Source organism: Schistocerca cancellata, chromosome 1 (genome assembly GCF_023864275.1).
Source record: "Schistocerca cancellata isolate TAMUIC-IGC-003103 chromosome 1, iqSchCanc2.1, whole genome shotgun sequence".
NCBI classification, from domain to species: Eukaryota; Metazoa; Arthropoda; class Insecta; order Orthoptera; family Acrididae; genus Schistocerca; species Schistocerca cancellata.
The window spans coordinates 1,241,719,357-1,241,739,381 of record NC_064626.1 but is presented as its reverse complement, the minus strand read 5'-3'; the positions used below and the strand labels follow the sequence as shown (position 1 = coordinate 1,241,739,381).

Here is a 20,025-nt window from a genome sequence, read left to right as displayed (position 1 = left end):
TTCTCTTCTTCAGAAACGCTTTCCTTGCCATTGTCAGTCTACATTTTATGTCCTCTCTACTTCGACCATCATCAGTTATTTTGCTCCCCAAATAGCAAAACTCCTTTACTACTTTAAGTGTCTCATTTCCTAATCTAATTCCCACAGCATCACCCGACTTAACTCGACTACATTCCATTATCCTCATTTTGCTTTTGTTGATGTTCATCTTATACCCTCCTTTCAAGACACTGTCCATTCCGTTCAACTGCTCTTCCAAGTCCTTTGCAGACTGACAGAATTACAATGTCATCGGCGAAACTCAAAATTTTTATTTCTTCTCCATGGATTTTAATACCTACTCCGAACTTTCTTGCTCAATATACAGATTGAATAGCATCGGGGAGAGTCGACAACGCTGTCTCACTCCCTTCCCAACCACTGCTTCCCTGTCGTGTCCCTCGACTCTTATAACTGCCATCTGCTTTCTGTACAAATTGTAAATAACCTTTCGCTCCTTGTATTTTACCCCTGCCACCTTCAGAGTTTGAAAGAGAGTATTCCAGTCAACATTGTCAAAAGCTTTCTCTAAGTCTACAAATGCTAGATACGTAAGTTTGCCTTTTCTTAATCTAGCTTCTAAGATAAGTCGTACAGTCAGTATTGCCTTACGTGTCCCAATATTTCCACGGAATCCAAACTGATATTCCCTGAGGTCGGCTTCTACCAGTTTTTCCATTCGTCTGTAAGGAATTCGCGTTAGTATTTTGCAGCCGTGACTTATTAAACTTATAGTTCGGTAATTTTCACATCTGTCAACATCTGCTTTCTTTGGGATTGGAATTATTATATTCTTCTTGAAGTCTGAGGGTATTTCGCCTGTCCCATACATTTTGCTCACCAGATGGTAGAGTTTTGTCAGTACTGGCTCTCCCAAGCCTGTCAGTAGTTCTAATGGAATGTTGTCTATGCCCGGGGCTTTGTTTCGACTTAGGTCTTTCAGTGCTCTGTCAAACTCTTCATGCAGTATCATATCTCCCATTTCATCTTCATCTACATCTTCTTCCATTTCCATAATGTTGCCCTCAAGTACATCGCCCTTGTATAGACCCTCTATATACTCCTTCCACCTTTCTGCTTACCCTTCTTTGCTTAGAACTGGGTTTCCATCTGAGCTTTTGATATTCATACAAGTGGTTCTCTTTTCTCCAAAGGTCTCTTTAATTTTCCTGTAGGCAGTATCTATCTTACCCCTGGTGACATAAGCCTCTACATCCTTACATTTGTCCTCTAGCCATGCCTGCTTAGCCATTTTGCACTTCCTGTTGATCTCATTTTTGAGGCGTTTGTATTCCTTTTTGCCTGCTTCATTTACTGCAATTTTATACTTCCTCCTTTCATCAATTAAATTCAATATTTCTTCTGTTACCCAAGGATTTCTACTAGCCCTTGTCTTTTTACCTACTTGATCCTCTGCTGCCTTCACTATTTCATTCCTCAAAGCTACCCATTCTTCTTCTACTGTATTTCTTTCCCCCATTCCTGTCAATTGTTCCCTTATGCTCTCCCTGAAACTCTGTACAACCTCTGGTTCTGTCAGTTTATCCAGGTCCCATCTCCTTAAATTCCCACCTTTTTGCAATTTCTTCAGTTTTAATCTACAGTTCACGATGAATAGATTGTGATCAGAGTCCACATCTGCCCCTGGAAATAGCTTACAATTTAAAACCTGGTTCCTAAATCTCTGTCTTACCATTATATAATCTATCTGATGCCTTTTAGTATCTTCAGGGTTCTTCCATGTATACAACCTTCTTTTATGATTCTTGAACCAAGTGTTAGCTATGATTAAGTTATGCTCTGTGCAAAATTCTACCAGATGGCTTCCTCTTTCATTTTTTACCCCCAATCCATATTCACCTACTATGTTTCCTTCTCTCCCTTTTCCTACACTCGAATTCCAGTCACCCGTGACTATTAAGTTTTCGTCTCCCTTCACTACCTGAATAATTTCTTTTATCTGATCATACATTTCTTCAATTTCTTTGTCATCTGCAGAGCTAGTTGGCATATAAACTTGTACTACTGTAGTAGGCGTGGGCTTCGTGTCTGTCTTGGCCACAATAATGTGTTCACTATGCTGTTATGCTGGGTGAAAGTGGGATTAGGGTTTCAAAATGTCTGCAAATCGTGTAACTGAGGTGGGATGTGGGTGCAAGCCCACTATACACCTAGTCAGGTGTGTAAATAGACTACAAACTGCCCTCATATTAATCCATCAGACAGATTCAATCCGGGGCCGGCATGCCTCATTGAATGCTAAATCATCTGGTTAATGCATATGACTACTCAGATGGGTCAGTAGTACATCAAATAATGAATAAGAAAATAGTGAACACCATTATCATAGCTGAGATAAACATGAAGTGGTACACTTCCACTACACAGTAGTAGTACTACAGTACTACAGTAGTACAGGTTTATATGCCAACTAAGTCTACAGATGAAGAGATGTGAGATAAATGACATTATCCTTCAGTTAATAGAGAAGAAGATTTAATGCTGATGGGTGACAAGAATTCAGTAGTAGGAAGAGGAAGAGAGGAAAGATGGTAGGAGAAATGGACTGGGGGAAAGGAATGAAAGAGGATATCACCTGGTAAAATTTTCCACAGAGCATAATTTTATCATCACTAACACTTCGTTCAAGATCATGAAAGACAATTGTATATGTAGAAGAGACATGGAGACTCTGAAAGGTTTCATATGATTATATAATGGTAATACATATTTTGGAACCAGATTTTAAACTGTATGACAGTTCCAGGGGCTGATGTGGACTTTGGCCACAATTCAGTGATTATGAACTGTAGGTTAAAACTGCAAACAGGTAGGAAATAAAGGATATGGAACCTGGATAAGTTGAAAGAACCTGAGGTTGCTGAGAGTTTCAAAGGGAGCATTAGGTAACAATTGACAGAAACAGGAGAGAGAAACACAGTAAAAGACTAATTAGTAGTTTTTAGAGACAAAATAATGAAGCCAGCGAAGGATCAAGTAGGTAAAAATACAAGGCCTAGCAGAAATCCTTGGATGTTATAGGAGATATTGAATTTAAATGATGAAATGAGAAAATGTAAAAATGCAGCAAGTGGAGCAGGTGAAAGGAAGTACTGATGCCTACAAAATGAGACTGGCAGAAAGTACAAAATGGCTAAGCAGGAATGGTTAGGAAACAAATTCAAGTCTATAGATAAAAGCTTGTATACATAATGGCAAGATAGAAATCTCCTACAGAAAAATTAAAAGGCCTTTGGAGAAAAGAGAATTGGCCATATGAATATCGAGAGTTTAGATGTGAAACCAGTACTAAGCAAAGAAGGGAAAGCTGAAAGGTGGAAGAAATATATGGAGGGACTGTACAATGGAAATTAACTTTTGAGGGCCACATTATAGAAAGGGAAGAGGAAGTAGATGAAGATGAGATGAGAGGTACGATACTATGAGAAGAATTTGACAGATTACTGAAAGTAGTGAAGTGCTACTAGTATTTCACATAAAGCATTGCAGCAGGTTCTGGTAGCAGGCGAGTGCAGATGTTGGCATTCCATTTACAGTAACAGAGGTGTTGATTTATTGGGAGAGGGGTCAGGCTCTGCTCTGTGAAGCCTGCCAGCACAGCAGTAAGGCACAGTTTTTGCAGTAAAGGCCAGGGGTTTGTCCACTGATGGGTTTCAGCAATGTTGCCAAGTAATGCATTGGTATTACAGGTGTGTTATTTTGGTGATAGATGAACTGGCTGCCCCCAAAGTTCTACCAGCACATAGGGGCTATGCCAGCCAAGGGAACATCATGGAGCCATCAGCAGAAGTCACGAGTTCGGGTATCCATTGCGGTACCAGCCTCCTGCACTAAGTGCACCTCCTAGAATTAATACCATGGCGTGGCTGGGTCATCCCAGCTGCAGTCCAGCAGAAAACTGGACTCCTGCCCGAGGTGACACTGGTTTGTGTCCCAGGCAAGGCAGCCACCTCCCACTGCTGCGGTGTGGGTGCCGCTGCATCTCACACCACGGGCAGCCAGGGTGCAGTCATATGCCGCCGAGCTGCCCACCGGTGCAAAAATCCTGACCGTCTCTGAGTGCCCCTGAATCAGGGTGCTTGTAGCATGACTCACGTAACTAGGTCGTGTGCCGCATACTGAGCTCTCTCATCAGCAGTCCTAGGTGTACAGGTTGCAGCCAGGTGGCTCAACACTGGCTATCAACTCGCAGGCCATATGGTTCTCACCACGCACTGTGGGGGACGTGCTCACTGCTCTGTTCCGGCATGGGGCAAATGCTTAATTGAAATAAAGTATTTATTCTCATAGTTGAGTCTCTCTGGGCCTACTGCTTCTTGCTACCCGGCCTCAATCCTATGTCACCAGCCGTCCTGCACAATACCAACCTAATCACCTTCGGGGCCGGCTGCAGCACATTTGTTTCAGCCGATATGTCTTTGGACCACTCTACTTTTCGACACTAAAATTTTCGTACCGATATTTAACACAGAAAACTGCTGAAAGTTTGAGAAAAACCTCCAGCAGCTGGTAATTTCTACAAGTTCGGGTAGCAAGATGTACGAGACTTTCCAATAACATGCAGTAGCTGCTTCTGGAAGTTGACGCAACTTGCGAAATTTGACTTGGTGGGGGTGCTCCAAGTCAAAACTTGCAGAAGTAGTCTTTGCAAGCGACTAGCAGAAGTCTGCCCGCTAATGGACACACGCCTTTAAAAAGCGAAACCACACGATGCCTAGCTATGTTTGGACATGTTCCAGTTGAAATTTGTGGCACTATGTCACAGTTAATGAACTGTAGTTTCATTACTTTCTGCTCTACTTCAAGGAAGGCGAAAACCTTTACAAGAGCTCGAAAATGTTAGGTTCTTTTTTCTTTTTTCTTTTTAATTCTCATCCGAATAAATTTTGGGAGAAACAGTTGATAAAGCAACTAACAGGTCGCAATGAAAGGTTAATTTTTACCAGATAATGGGCTGCTCACGCGTGTCAAGGTCAAAATAATCGGGTGGAACAATACGCTTTCGCACTTCCTTTAGTATCTATTTTTGTCCGCTTCTGATGAATTCCTCTAGGTAGAACTGAAGAAATAGTTCGATAAAAGTTATTTACGTCTAGTGAATAATCATGGCTGAAACACGGCCCAGTTTTTCAGTGTTTTTGAAAGGCCTAAAAGTGTTGAGAAAATCATTGTCCCAGGTTCACAGAGTTACATCGAGACAATGTCGAGAAACAGAATGTACAGGGCTACTACAAATGATTTAAGCGATTTCATAAATTCACTGTAGCTCCATTCATTGACATATGGTCACGACACACTACAGATATGTAGAAAAACTCATAAAGTTTTGTTCGGCTGAAGCCGCACTACAGGTTTCTGCCGCCAGAGCGCTCGAGAGCGCAGTGAGACAAAATGGCAACAGGAGCCGAGAAAGCGTATGTCGTGCTTGAAATGCACTCACATCAGTCATTCATAACAGTGCAACGACACTTCAGGACGAAGTTCAACAAAGATCCACCAACTGCTAACTCCACTCGGCGACGGTATGCGCAGTTTAAAGCTTCTGGATGCCTCTGTAAGGGGAAATCAACGGGTCGGCCTGCAGTGAGCGAAGAAACGGTTGAACGCGTGCAGGCAAGTTTCACGCGTAGCCCGCGGAAGTCGACGAATAAAGCAAGCAGGGAGCTAAACGTACCACAGCCGACGGTTTGGAAAATCTTACGGAAAAGGCTAAAGCAGAAGCCTTACCGTTTACAATTGCTACAAGCCCTGACACCCGATGACAAAGTCAAACGCTTTGAATTTTCGGCGCGGTTGCAACAGCTCATGGAAGAGGATGCGTTCAGTGCGAAACTTGTTTTCAGTGATGAAGCAACATTTTTTCTTAATGGTGAAGTGAACAGACACAATGTGCGAATCTGAGCGGTAGAGAATCCTCACGCATTCGTGCAGAAAATTCGCAATTCACCAAAAGTTAACGTGTTTTGTGCAGTCTCACGGTTTAAAGTTTACGGCCCATTTTTCTTCTGCGAAAAAAACGTTACAGGGCACGTGTATCTGGACATGCTGGAAAATTGGCTCATGCCACAACTGGAGACCGACAGCGCCGACTTAATCTTTCAACAGGATGGTGCTCCACTGCACTTCCATCATGATGTTCGGAATTTCTTAAACAGGAGATTGGAAAACCGATGGATCGGTCGTGGTGGAGATCATGATCAGCAATTCATGTCATGGCCTCCACGCTCTCCCGACTTAACCCCATGCGATTTCTTTCTGTGGGGTTATGTGAAAGATTCAGTGTTTAAACCTCCTCTACCAAGAAACGTGCCAGAACTGTGAGCTCGCATCAACGATGCTTTCGAACTCATTGATGGGGACATGCTGCGCCGAGTGTGGGAGGAACTTGATTATCAGCTTGATGTCTGCCGAATTACTAAAGGGGCACATATCGAACATTTGTGAATGCCTAAAAAAACTTTTTGAGTTTTTGTATGTGTGTGCAAAGCATTGTGAAAATATCTCAAATAATAAAGTTATTGTAGAGCTGTGAAATCGCTTTAATCATTTGTAATAACCCTGTAATGTAGTGAGGAAATTTCCCTGTTAAACGCCGCTGTCAGTCAGCCGGCAGTCCTACTCAGATGATACATCGATGCGCTTGACAGACAAGCTCGCACAACGTTCCTTTACTATCTCGAGATGTTTCTACAAAATTATTCGATAATACAGAAAGAAACACGTGTTTTTTTTGCAGAATGGTCAAAGAATCAGTCAGTCGTCCGTTTCCTTACTGTTGTTGTTGTTGTCTTCAGTCCTGAGACTGGTTTGATGCAGCTATCCATGCTACTCTATCCTGTGCAAGCCTCTTCATCTCCCAGTACCTACTGCAACCTACATCCTTCTGAATCTGCTTAGTGTATTCATCTCTTGGTCTCCCCCTACGATTTTTACCCTCCACACTGCCTTCCAATACTAAATTGGTGATCCCTTGATGCCTCAGAACATGTCCTACCAACCGATCCCTTCTTCTGGTCAAGTTGTGCCACAAACTTCTCTTCTCCCCAATCCTATTCAATACTTCCTCATTAGTTATGTGATCTACCCATCTAATCTTCAGCATTCTTCTGTAGCACCACATTTCGAAAGCTTCTATTCTCTTCTTGTCCAAACTATTTACCGTCCATGTTTCACTTCCATACATGGCTACACTCCATACAAATACTTTCAGAAATGACTTCCTGACACTTAAATCTATACTCGATGTTAACAAATTTCTCTTCTTCAGAAACGCTTTCCTTGCCATTGCCAGTCTACATTTTATATCCTCTCTACTTTGACCATCGTCAGTTATTTTGCTCCCCAAATAGCAAAACTCCTTTACTACTCTGAGTGTCTCATTTCCTAATCTAATACCCTCAGCATCACCCGACTTAATTCGACTACATTCCATTATCCTCGTTTTGCTTTTGTTGATGCTCATCTTATATCCTCCCTTCAAGACACCATCCATTCCGTTCAACTGCTCTTCCAAGTCCTTTGCTGTCTCTGACAGAATTACAATGTCATCGGCGAACCTCAAAGTTTTTATTTCTTCTCCATGGATTTTAATACCTACTCCAAATTTTTCTTTTGTTTCCTTTACTGCTTGCTCAATATAAAGATTGAATAACATTGGGAGAGGTTGCAACCCTGTCTCACTCCCTTCCCAACCGCTGCTTCCCTCTCATGCCCCTCGACTCTTATAACTGCCATCTGGTTTCTGTACAAATTGTAAATAGCCTTTCGCTCCCTGTATTTTCCTTACTATTGCCTAAAATTAAGTCACCAGACACCCTAAAAGACGTAGTGACACTTTTTCATTCGTATCTCCATTCCTCGTTGCAACTGATTTTGATTACCGTTAGCACAGATCCAGTGGGATTCGTTTTTCTCGTTGTCAAAAGTAAAATGATATTTAGTTTGTGTTTTTAAGTAATACAAACAAAATAAAATTACAAAATGGTTCAAATGGCTCTGAGCACTATGGGCCTTAACTTCTGAGGTCATCAGTCCCCTAGAACTTAGAACTACTTAAACCTAACTAACCTAAGGACATCACACACATCCATGCCCGAGGCAGGATTCGAACCTGCGACCGTAGCAGTCGCGCGGTTCCGGACTGAAGCGCCTAGAACCGCTCGGCCACAACGGCCGGCAATAAAATTACATATGGGTTACTTACCTTAAGGGATCTTCTCTCATGTGCAACAATATCAGTAAAAGGAAGAACATGGTGACGTGTTTGCGCGATAGATGACCGCAGATGCCGTCTTAAAATCAGTCTGTTAATTGCAACCTGTAACGAATCAAACGAAATTTATCAGTGGTTTGCAGATCATTGGATGAAACAAGTTATTTTTAGCAACAGCTGCTGGAACGCATTTCGTTTATTTGATTTCTCAATTATTACGAGACAATGGAGTGATATTATAGCATTTCGTTTATTTGATTTCTCAACTATTACGAAACAATGGAGTGTTCTTATAAAGAGACGAAACTCTGAGAGGGAAAAAACTGATTCTTTCACATATGTCTTCAAGACAGCAGCTACTCAAATACTGTTTGCCACGCTGTACTCTTATATCACTCCGATTTGATTAACAGTTTGACTTCTACTTGTAGTTACGATCTGCTAAGATGCTACGTTGTGGTGTTGAGACCAAAGATTGCTTTGTTGCAGCTCTTCACACTTATCTGTCATGCATAAATCAGCTAATACGTATACACCCATTACAGCCTGCTTACCGTATTCAAACCTTGCCCCTCCTCAGTTTGAAGTTTTCACTCCTTACACTTCCCTCCTTTATCACATTAACTATTTCTTGATGTTTGAGAATGTGTCTTATCAACGCACTCCTTATTTTGGCCGAATTGTTACAATACAGCTTTTTTTTCTTCTCGGTGTGATTTTATATCTCTTGGTTAGTTGTTTTGTCCACTCATCGAAGCTTCAGCATTCTCTGCAACACTGTTTTCTTCCTGTCTGTAATGTTTGTCTTCCACGTGTCACTTCCACATAACGACATAACGCCACTCTCCAAGGAAATACTTCGAGAAAAGTTTTCCTATATTCGAAGTTGACGTATTTCTTTTTTTGTAAAAGTTTTCCATTCTATTGCCAGACTTCTTAACTTCTAATTTGGTAGCATTCAACCATATCTCTGTCCTACACACAGCTCAACAACGCATTTCGAGAGACAATTCTCTCATCAACAGGTTGAGTTTCCTCATGGGGTTGCAACTTTAAAAATCTACCGACATAACTGCTGCGTTCAAAAAATGAAACGCAATAAACAGATCGTACTGTGGGTTCTCGTCTTGCACTTACATCGTTGATCGGCACCCCGTCTCACATCCAGGCCCCCACAAACGTACGAGTGGTCGACTGTGAAGAGCGGACAAATTGAATAGCTGGCCGGCGGCCGTTAGAGTGGTAAACTGACGCGCGGAGTTCGAATGTTTATACATCGCTTTCGGTTATAAAATGCCTCCCCTTGAGTTAGGTCGCAAACATAATGCCTCATTTAAATACGTTACTACAATATACTTTTTAATTTATGAACAAACAGCAACTAGTCACTGTTTATGAATTTATCTTGCGTACTACATGGAATCTGCCGTAGCTAAAAGTTATGTACTGGACCCCTAGCATTTTTCATAGTTCATTTACGATAGATGTACGCAAAATGCATCAAAATACTCGAAGATTTACCCACTATATTATAGATATTTTCTGACTCTACCTTGCTTTAGATTTTATGACGAGAAGTGCGTTATATATGGCATAGTGCTTTGGCAACTCAAGACCAAATTATCAAGTTTCAACCTAATATAGACCACGAAAACACTACCGATCAGCCAACTTTCTTCAAAATGATCAGAACATATAAAATGGTATTCTGTCGGTCGCAAATCTTGCCTCCTGACAGCGTGTAACCATTTTTGTAACAGCTGTGGTTTTGAGAAAGGAAACCTGCAAATAGATGCACAGACATTATGCTAATACCGTGTTACAAAAACATTTATTAAGCAAGTGCACTGACATACAAAACAACTTAAAATATTCACATACCTGTGAAATGTAATATTCGTTCCTTTCTCGAATTTATTTGTACAATTAATTGCTGCACAACTCTTCACCATTGTACTTCTTTTGACTGGAACGTACAGACCGTAGAATTACGAGTAATGAATACTGTATGTACGCCCCAACAAATATACAACTTTGAATCAGGGTCTTCATAAACAACAATACTACACAACACATCAGACTACAACCACTATAATGGCGTCCAGCCGAAGGTTCAAATTATCCCGCGACTGCAGCGCCATCAGTGAGTCTAGTTATTTTTTACAAGGTCTTTGCTCACATCGCACACTATGTCCAGTGTCACGTCGACGCATCTGCAGAGGTCTGGCAGTTGTGTAACAGTTATGTTTTTGTGTAAGCGTAGTTAATGGCTCAAATAAAGCCGTTCTACTGGTCACCAAGTTTTCCTCATTTCCAAAATCTACGATAGTCAGCGTCTAGCTATTTCGTCAAAGATTTATTACAAGTTTATAATTAACTTATGTATCTGTTTAAAATAATTCTAAAAGGTCGTTAAGAAATCACATTCAGTTGTCTTTCACCTGAGTGTTGAGACGATTGCCATGTTTCTTTCCATGAAAGACGATCTCCAGTTCTTCGATCAAGTTGAGTTTTCACCCTTTCTTTTCTATGTGCAAGATTTCTAAATTCTCCTCTAGATTGTTAATAGGATGGCCTGTTTAGTATGCTAGGTTCGCAGCGACTGATTTGCCATAGTAATTTAACGTGAATGCAACCCACAGTGCCAAAAAAAGCGTTCCAGGCAAGTAATCTGGTGAGGCATAACGTGAAATATGATGTCGGTAAAAAGATAAGTTCGAACGATCGGTAGTTTATAGAATTCAATGCATATTCTGTGATGCAAATTATGTTGAACAGGAAGGAAGAACGATTTTAATCAGATACAAGGAGCATAAAGATGCAACAGAGCATTGTCTCTCAGAAAGCATTGTTGAACTGTATATAGGACAAAAATACGGTTGAATGCTACTAATTACTACTGTTAAAACATAGCAACAGTTACCTCACACACTTAAAATGGGTAATATTAAATCTTTACTTCTCACGTTGCCAGTTATTTTGCTGTCCATATAACAGAACACATCTACTACTTTCAGATTCTCTTTTGCTAATCCTATTCCCGCAGCATCACTTGACTTACTTCTATTACGCAACAGTATCCTTGTTTTGTAGGTGTAGTATCCGAAATGACACTGGTTATAATAAGTAGATATTAAAAACAGAGCTTACATAAGCTGTGTCTGCGCTGGTATATCTGCCACCACCCCCTGACAGCACCAGTTCAAGATCACCCTGTGAAGACAGGATAATCGTTGGCGCAACGGAAACCACCTCTTGCTTCAGCTTGATGGTGTTGCTGCCGTTCTCACGCGTCACATTGTCAGCCAGAACAAATTTATCCATCTGATTATTTAATAGTATACCAGTATATCGAGACATAACGCCTGATCCAAACCTGAAAGGTAAACGAAACGATAAATGACAATTCCAATTATAACACGAGAATAAATGTTCATTGGAAGAACATTTCGTAAGAGGAAATGTCATTTATTTGCTACAAAATATGATACAAAGTGGTAAAGGACTTAAAGTTAGTCGAAAAATTTATTACTGGAAAACTCCAAGGGAAAAATAAATAAATGAATAAAAGTATCAGGATGAATGTTTCACTCTGCAGCGGAGTGGATGCTGTTTTAAAACTTCCTAGTGTGTTCAGACTGTGTGCCAAAATACTGACGGTGAACAAGTCACTTCTCCATCAGGCAGGGGCACCAATACGATAGTTTGTAATTTAAGGGGGGGGGGGGGCTATACCTGGAAGTACTGAGTATTTTTAATATTTTGGGAGACAAATGTGACGACTTTTAAGCAGCCATAAAAAGTTCCAGTTCCGACCCTGGATAATACCGACCTTTAAATCATTTTCTAAAAAGAACTCACCTGAGTACACTATTTTCTTTTTTTCCTTTTCCTGAGGGCTAGAGGTGGGAGGCGGCACCCCCTTTCCCTCGGGCATGGGCGCCCTTGCTGTGACGTACTTCTTTCCAAGAGTGCTAATTCAACAATGTATACGAAAGATTATGTGAAGTTATGCAAGTAGGAAACGCATAGTGGCGGAATCGAAGATGCGATAGTGAATCGTAAGTCACGCGTGAGTAGTTCAGATGGGAGAAGCATGGCCGGTGAAAGACAAGGTTCTGGGTTCGAATCCAAGGCCAGCAACCAGTGTCATTCTGGCACGGGAAGCAAAAGTTTTAGTTGCATAATTACTTTTTTGTTTGTTTCCGGGTACATGGCTGCAGTCCCCGGCACACAGTGAAATCACTGCGTGACAATACCGTAAAACGGAGCTGCAGAAACTAAAACAAAATGGCGCGGCAAATTGATAGGCTAAATTAAAGGTAAGATAAAGTTCTGTGTTCTGGCCCGACCGACCACTGTGTCGTTTTCTGCTAATGGCGTCATCGAATTCGGTACAGTGGGGCATGCGTTCAGTACATCTCTCTCCCGGTCAATGTTGGGCTTCTTGACCTTGGAACCGCTATCTCTCTGTCAAGTAGCTCCTCAATTTGCCTCACGAACCCAGATACCTCGTTCCAGTCTTCACACCAAGGAAAAGTGCCTGACACTACCGGGAATCGAACATGGGTCCTTTGCATGCTGGTCAGCCTCGCAGACCACCTCGTTTTTTAAATAAATGGGTTGACTGAACAAAACAGGTCTTCATGTGTATGGGCATCAGTAAGAGGGAGGCATCAAAGATCACACGGGAACTTATACAACACCATGTCGATTACAAACAAGAGAAAGCATATTTTGCAAAAAGTACTCAGTAAAGTGGGAACTTTAGACTCTTTCAGTGCACGGTCTCCAGATACTGGTGAAAGACACGAGGATCAGCGTCCTCCCCCCCTCCCCCCACCCCTTCAGCAACGAAGTGATCCAGGAGCCAGATGATGGTATTTGTTTTCGTCTGACGAAAAAACGATACGTCCGGACGATACGAAATTCATTCGAGAAAGCCGGCCGGTGTGGCCGAGCGGTTCTAGGCGCTTCAGTCTGAAACCGCGCTGCTGCTACGGTTGCAGGTTCGAATCCTGCCTCGGGCATGGATGTGTGTGATGTCCTTAGGTTAGTTAGGCTTAAGTAGTTCTAAGTTCTAGGGGACTGATGACCTCAGATCTTAAGTCCCATAGTGCTCAGAGCCATTTGAACCATCCGAGAAAGCGGATCCAGGCCCTCGGGAAAGAACAGACAATTGTCGACCAATCTAGAGCCAATGAATCCGACCACGAGAGACCAGCCTGTGGAGTAAGATATCAGCATGATGACAATCATCACAGTGGTCAGTCGAGCGGAGGCCTATGCGAAAAAGGCGGTCGCCAGTCGATATCAAACGGTGAATGACCCTCTACCACGACGAAGCATTTTCCATCTGTAATATAGGAAGACTAGGATGAGACCAGCCAGTTTTCCAGGATGCGGACAGGGATGCTATTTCAAAAGAGGAGAGACAAGATGGTTGATCCCAACGCGATAATAACTCTCCAGTAGTGAGGTGCGTCTTTGAAAGGACATCAGCACCTAAGAAACAGACAGTTACAAAATACTCGTGGATATGTCGCGAGCTAGGGTTAAAGCGTCCAACATCAACGTGAAGAGTCAGACCGACCGACTGGAGATAGGAATATAAACGAGATGTGACAGAATACGCCACCTGCGCGCATGTTAAAGACATTGTGTCGTACAAACAAGATGGACACCTCCACCTTAATACCGGGAAGACCTCCGAGCTTGCGGGGCCTGGTCACCAACTCGTACTGAACGGGAAAGATGTGTCGTCGCCACAAGAATCGACCGGATACTTGATTGAGTCTGCAGGCCATCATCGCGGCAGGTGGGCCAATCTGTGCAATGTAATACACTTCACTGAAAATATAGGTGTCTAAGGAGGCTAAAGAAACGGTGCTTGTATTCAAGGATTGCTCCCTGAACACGAATCGCAACCGTTCGCCAGTTAAGTGCCGCCATTTTTGTCGGGTTGCGATCGACTACGACCACCGCCACCTAGAGACAAGGCCGCGGCGCGAAATTCATAGCAGGTCGTGACGTCACTCCAAGCGGGCCACCATGTTGTGTTTCGAAGCGTTTGTTTATCTACATCTTTGTTGGATCGAGTGCTATTTTCGTGCTTAAAACTAGCGATTACAGTGTTTGCCTGTAGTGAAGCAACTGTGAACATGGTTTACAAGCGCTGTGTGCCAAGGTGTCGTGTGAATTACGGAACTCGACCGAAAGTAATGTTGTTTTCCTTTCCGAAAGATGCGAATCTGCGTTGGAAATGTCTTTCGGCGATTCATCGGGACAATTTTCAACCCACTGAGCACACGAAGGTATGTAAAAACTATATACCTAGTACAATTGTTATTTTTTCTGGTGGAATATCTTGCATTTTGGATACATTTGACTAAAATTGTGAGCAAAAGTTCGCAGTAAGTAGGCCTAGTATTCGTTATCAAGTGGCTTTATTTTGATTTTGAAAACGAAATATAAATTTGTGGCTTGTGTTACTTTTTATTCGTGTTTAAATTTCTCTGCAGTTCGTATTTTGTTATGCATTACCGATACGTTTTATTCTCTATTTGTGAGTGGGTGTTGTTTTTCACTCTCGCATTAGTTAGCATGAGTGCTAACGAATGTTGAAACAGCTGTTTTCATGTTTAAAAAGCGATCTCTCTGTATGAAGCATATCTGTGTTATTTTTCGATGTGTGAAACAATGGAACAAATTAATCTAGAAATAGGTTAAATTTATTATTGACGTTTTTAGCTTGACACATTGTCTCATTCCAACTGCTGCAAATATCTGCTGAAGGTTTGTAGATTTTCACTGTTGATTTATGCTCAAAATCTGTCATATTTTTACAGGAAAGAAAATTTACATTACAATAACAACGCATAATTGTTTTTGTGAGGTGAGTTAAAAGTGATTGTTTGCTTGGGGAATGTACTCAGCTTTCCTGAGGGAGCTCTATAAACAGCTACACAATATTTATTTAGGATACTGAAGGCAGAGGAATTTAATATTATACACTGTATTAGTGCAGAATTTTTCAAGTGAGTGTAAATAATCCCAGATAGCACAGTAAGCCGGTTTCAAACTTGTTTCCAGCTGTAAAGTTCAAGTATATAAGCTTGATCAAAGCTGGAATATTCAAGCCTGTTAGCTGGATTCTAGCTTGAAATAAACATCAAAGTTGGCAGAGTTCAAGCTATATTTCAAGCTTGATAAGTCAAGCTTGGCTCCAGCTGTATCTACACACGTGGAATACAGCCTGGTATTTACAGCTTGTTTTAAGCTATATAAGTATTAATCTGAATTTATTGAACCTAATTAACTACGTTACGTAATATTTAACATTTGTAACATTAATGTACCGAACTGTTTTCTAGTATAAAACAAACTTGTCAACGAACCACAACCATTAACGCGCGTCACAAAGGTAAAATGACCGTAAACGTAACTTTACGTTACGTAATATTTAACATTTGTAACATTAACGTACCGAACTGTTTTCTAGTATAAAACAAACTTGTCAACAAACCACAACCATTAACGCGCGTCACAAAGGTAAAATGGCCGTAAACATAGCAAGGCTCAGAAAAGTAAATAAAATAAGATAAAACAGAACTGGAGACAGACACTCAAACCAAACTCCGCGCCGTCATGACGTCACACACAACACCCTTACGTCACGGCTTATAAACGCTTGTGGCGCTTCCCGTGGACGTCTATGGAAGCTATGCTGCGCGCGCATCTGCTGTACAGCCTTCCAGGGAAATTACAGTTTTTTTCAAGCTTGGGAAAATTATTTTAATTCAAGCTAAATTTTTACAGCTTGATGTAAACTGTGTAACAGGTTGATTTTTCAATCTTGAATTTTCAACTGAACCTAAACTCAATACCAACCTTGAAACAAGCTGTGTAACAGGTTGATTTTTCAATCTTGAATTTTCAACTGAACGTAAACTCAATATCCACCTTGAAATAAGCTTGAGTGCTAGCTGGGATAGTTGTCTCGTCCAGAAAGAATGTACTTTATCACAGTGCATTTTTCACAAATGTACCTTGTTTTATCATGTATGTCGCAATATTATTTACATCCCGCACTCGTACGTTTTCACTGGCTATTGATAAGTCTTATGCAATTACATTACCGGTAAAAAAGAATTAAAAACTATAGTTTCTGCTATATCGCGATTGATAAAGTTACTTATTTGAACCATTCGGCAAAGTACTCTCCTCTTTGCGTGGTATCATTTGCCAAGATCTCGTTTCGTTCATACTCAGCAATAGAATGTGTAATATGCATCAAACACAAATTCATAGCGACCTCTATTTTTGATGGCAACGTTCTCAAATTTGATACTCATCTGTGAAATACCACAATAGTTATGACCATTATCGAAATGATTGGCACTTCATCATGAAGCTGCCATATAAAGCTAAAAGTATTTCAGAAATTAATTATTTTTTACGGAATAGGTTCTGTAAAACTGTTTGACAAAGATTTGCAGGCCGTGCGTCTCGATTCTTTAAGCGCAGCGCCAATCCAACCCTGGCCCGCTTTGCGTGACGTCACAAGAGCGCGCCGCGGCCTTCTCTTTAGGTGGTGGTGCTACGACCCCTAAAGTCTTGTGGCTATCGACCACCATTGCCCAAGGCAGCTACGGAGGCGGACGATAAAGAGGAGTACTGCGCGGTTATTTAGTAACGTAATTAGTTGGTAACATGTTCCATGGATCATTTTGCAGAATAAATCGTAATGATGTGGAACGATTCATTATACATTCTCATCGTAGATTAATTTGTACATACCGTTACATTCTGAATATTTCTTTCTCTTTCTTTCACAAAAAAAAGAAAGAAAGGAAAAAAAAAATGATACGCAGATGTAACTTAATAATTACTACCCATCACCTTTTACACATTACAATAATACAAATTCTTCTACAGAATAAAAGGTGTTGTCAAGGAGAACCTTCTCACTTTGAAATCAAATATTGATTTACTGCCTGCAATGATCATTTTGTGCATTTGAAGGGGAACGACGCTGCAAAAGACCATTCCGAGTCGGTGGGCACGTACGGCAGCAATGCACCGTCATGCATGACCATTCCAGCGTAGTCAAACACGTGTGAATGACGACCAACGAAGTTGTAGACCATCTCGCTCTCTGAAGAACCGAGAATCGCAACAGAAGTGGAGACCCTGGCGCTCTAGGACCGGCGTATCACAGTCTACATCTACATCGTATTCCGCAAGCCATCTAATGATGTATAGCGGAGGGTACTTTTGTACCACTGACTGAGCCCTCCAGCCCTTTTCCACTCTTGAATAACCCGTAGGAAGAATGATTATCGGTAAGCGTCTGTATTAGCTCCAATTTCTCGAATTTTCTCCTTGTGGTCATTATGCGAGACGTATGTGGGGGAGGGAGGGGGGAGGGAGTACTACACTACTGGCCAATAAAATTGCTACATCACGAAGATGAAATGCTACAGACGCGAAATTTAACCGACGGGAAGAAGATGCTGTGATATGCAAACGATTAGCTTTTCAGAGCATTTATACAAGGTTGGCGCCGGTGGCGACACCTACAACGAGCTGACATGAGGAAAGTTTCCAACCGATTTCTCCTACACAAACAACAGTTGACCGGCGTTGCCTGGTGAAACGTTGTTGTGATGCCTCGTTTAAGGAGGAGAAACGCGTACCATCATGTTTCCGACTTTGATAAAGGTCGGATTGTAGCCTATCGCGATTACGGTGTATCGTATCGCGACATTGCTGCTCGCGTTGGTCGAAATCCAGTGACTGTTAGCAGAATATGGAATCAGTGGGTTCAGGAGGGTAATACGGGACGCCGTGCTGGATCCCAACGGCCTCATATCACTAGCAGTCGAGATGGCAGGCATCTTATTCGCATGGCTGTAACGGATCGTGCAGCCACGTCTCGATCCCTGAGTTAACAGATGAGGACGTTTGCAAGACAACAACCATCTGCACGAACAGTTCGACGACGTTTTGCAGCAGCATGGACTATCAGCTCGGAGACCATGGCTGCGGTTACCATTGACCCTGCATCACAGACAGGAGCGCCTGCGATGGTGTACTCAACGACGAACCTGGGTCCACGAATGGCAAAACGTATTTTTCGGATGAATCCAGGTTCCGTTTACAGTATCATGATGGTCACATCCGTGTTTGGCGACATCGCGGTAAACGCACATTGGAAGCGTGTATTCGTCATCGCCATACTGACGTATCACTCGGCGTGATGATATGGGGTGCCCTTGGTTACACGTTTCGGTCACCTCGTGTTCGCTTTGACGGCACTTTGAACAGTGGACGTTACATTTCAGATGTGTTACGAACCGTGGCTCTACCCTTCATTCGATCCCTGCGAAACCCTACATTTCAGCAGGATAATGCACGATCGCATGTTGCAGGTCCTGTACGGGCCTTTCTGGATACAGAAAATGTTCGACTGCTGTCCTGGCCAGCACATTCTCCAGATCTCTCACCAACTGAAAACGTCTGGTCAATGGTGGCCGAGCAACTGGCTCGTCTCAATACGCCAGTCACTACTCTTGATGAACTGGGGTATCGTGTTGAAGCTGCATGGGCAGCTGTACCTGTACACGCCATCCAAGCTCTGTTTGACTCAATGTCCAGGCGTATCGGCTCTGAGCACTATGGGACTTAACATCTATGGTCATCACTCCCCTAGAACTTAGAACTTCTTAAACCTAACTAACCTAAGGACATCACACAACACCCAGTCATCACGAGGCAGAGAAACCAGGCGTATCAAGGCCGTTATTACTGCCAGAGGTGGTTGTTCTGCGTACTGATTTCTCAGAATCTATGCACCCAAATTGTGTGAAAATGTAATCACATGTCAGTTCTAGTATAATATATTTGTCCAATGAATACCCGTTTATCATCTGCATTTCTTCTTGGTGTAGCAATTTTAATGGCCAATAGTGTATGTTGTCCTACTCTTCCCGGAGAGTGCTCTCTCGAAATTTCAATAGTAAATTTCTCAGTGGTGCACAACGCATGTCTTGTAACGTCTGCCAATGGAGTTTGTTGCACATTTCTGTAACGCTCTCGTAGCGACTAAACATGCCGCTCTTTATGGCATCTTCTCTATATCTTCTATCCGTCCTATCTGGTAGGGATCCCAGATACATGAACAATACTCTAGAATCGTCCAAACAAGCGCTTTATAAGCCTCTTCCTTTGTAGGTGAGTTACATTTCCTTAAGGTTCTTCCATGAATCTGAGTCTGGCATCTGCTTTTCCCACTATTTGTTTTATGTGGTCATTTCATTTAAGGTCGCTCTGCATAGTTACTCCTAGATATTTTACGGCGAAGTGCATTCGAAGCGATAGTGAAAAAGACTGGTTAGCAAATGGATGATGCGTGAAATGCATGTTCTAATGGCAAAAAGATATTTTTATGTGATATAACCACAGTTCAACATTTTTCAGAATTTCTTACTTTGCTTGTTCTGTAAAATCTTGCTTCTCATCAAATTTCGTGATTCTTGATGACTGAGTTTGCAAGTTTCTAAATATTTGACATAAATGGCCGAATCCTTTGCTGGAATTAACTTATAACCGTAAATGTTTTACACCGCCAAGCAATCATAAACTTTAGTGTGTGACAAAAATTTGAACCTGATATGGCAACCTGTTCCAAAAAAAAGGGGCCTTAATAGGAGGACGGACAGAGGGATGGATACAAAATGATCAAAAAAACA

At 41.8% G+C, this 20,025-nt stretch overlaps 1 protein-coding gene across 1 annotated transcript in view; it reads right to left on the bottom strand.

Annotated features, from left to right (window-relative positions):
• The window catches only part of LOC126143297 (glutathione hydrolase 1 proenzyme-like), a 107,841-nt gene that overhangs the window by 3,900 nt on the left and 83,916 nt on the right, over positions 1 to 20,025 (bottom strand). Inside the window, exon 6 of the mRNA XM_049915366.1 lies at positions 11,423 to 11,648. Coding sequence (XP_049771323.1) covers positions 11,423 to 11,648 — 226 coding nt within the window. The remainder of the gene's footprint in view (positions 1 to 11,422; positions 11,649 to 20,025) is intronic.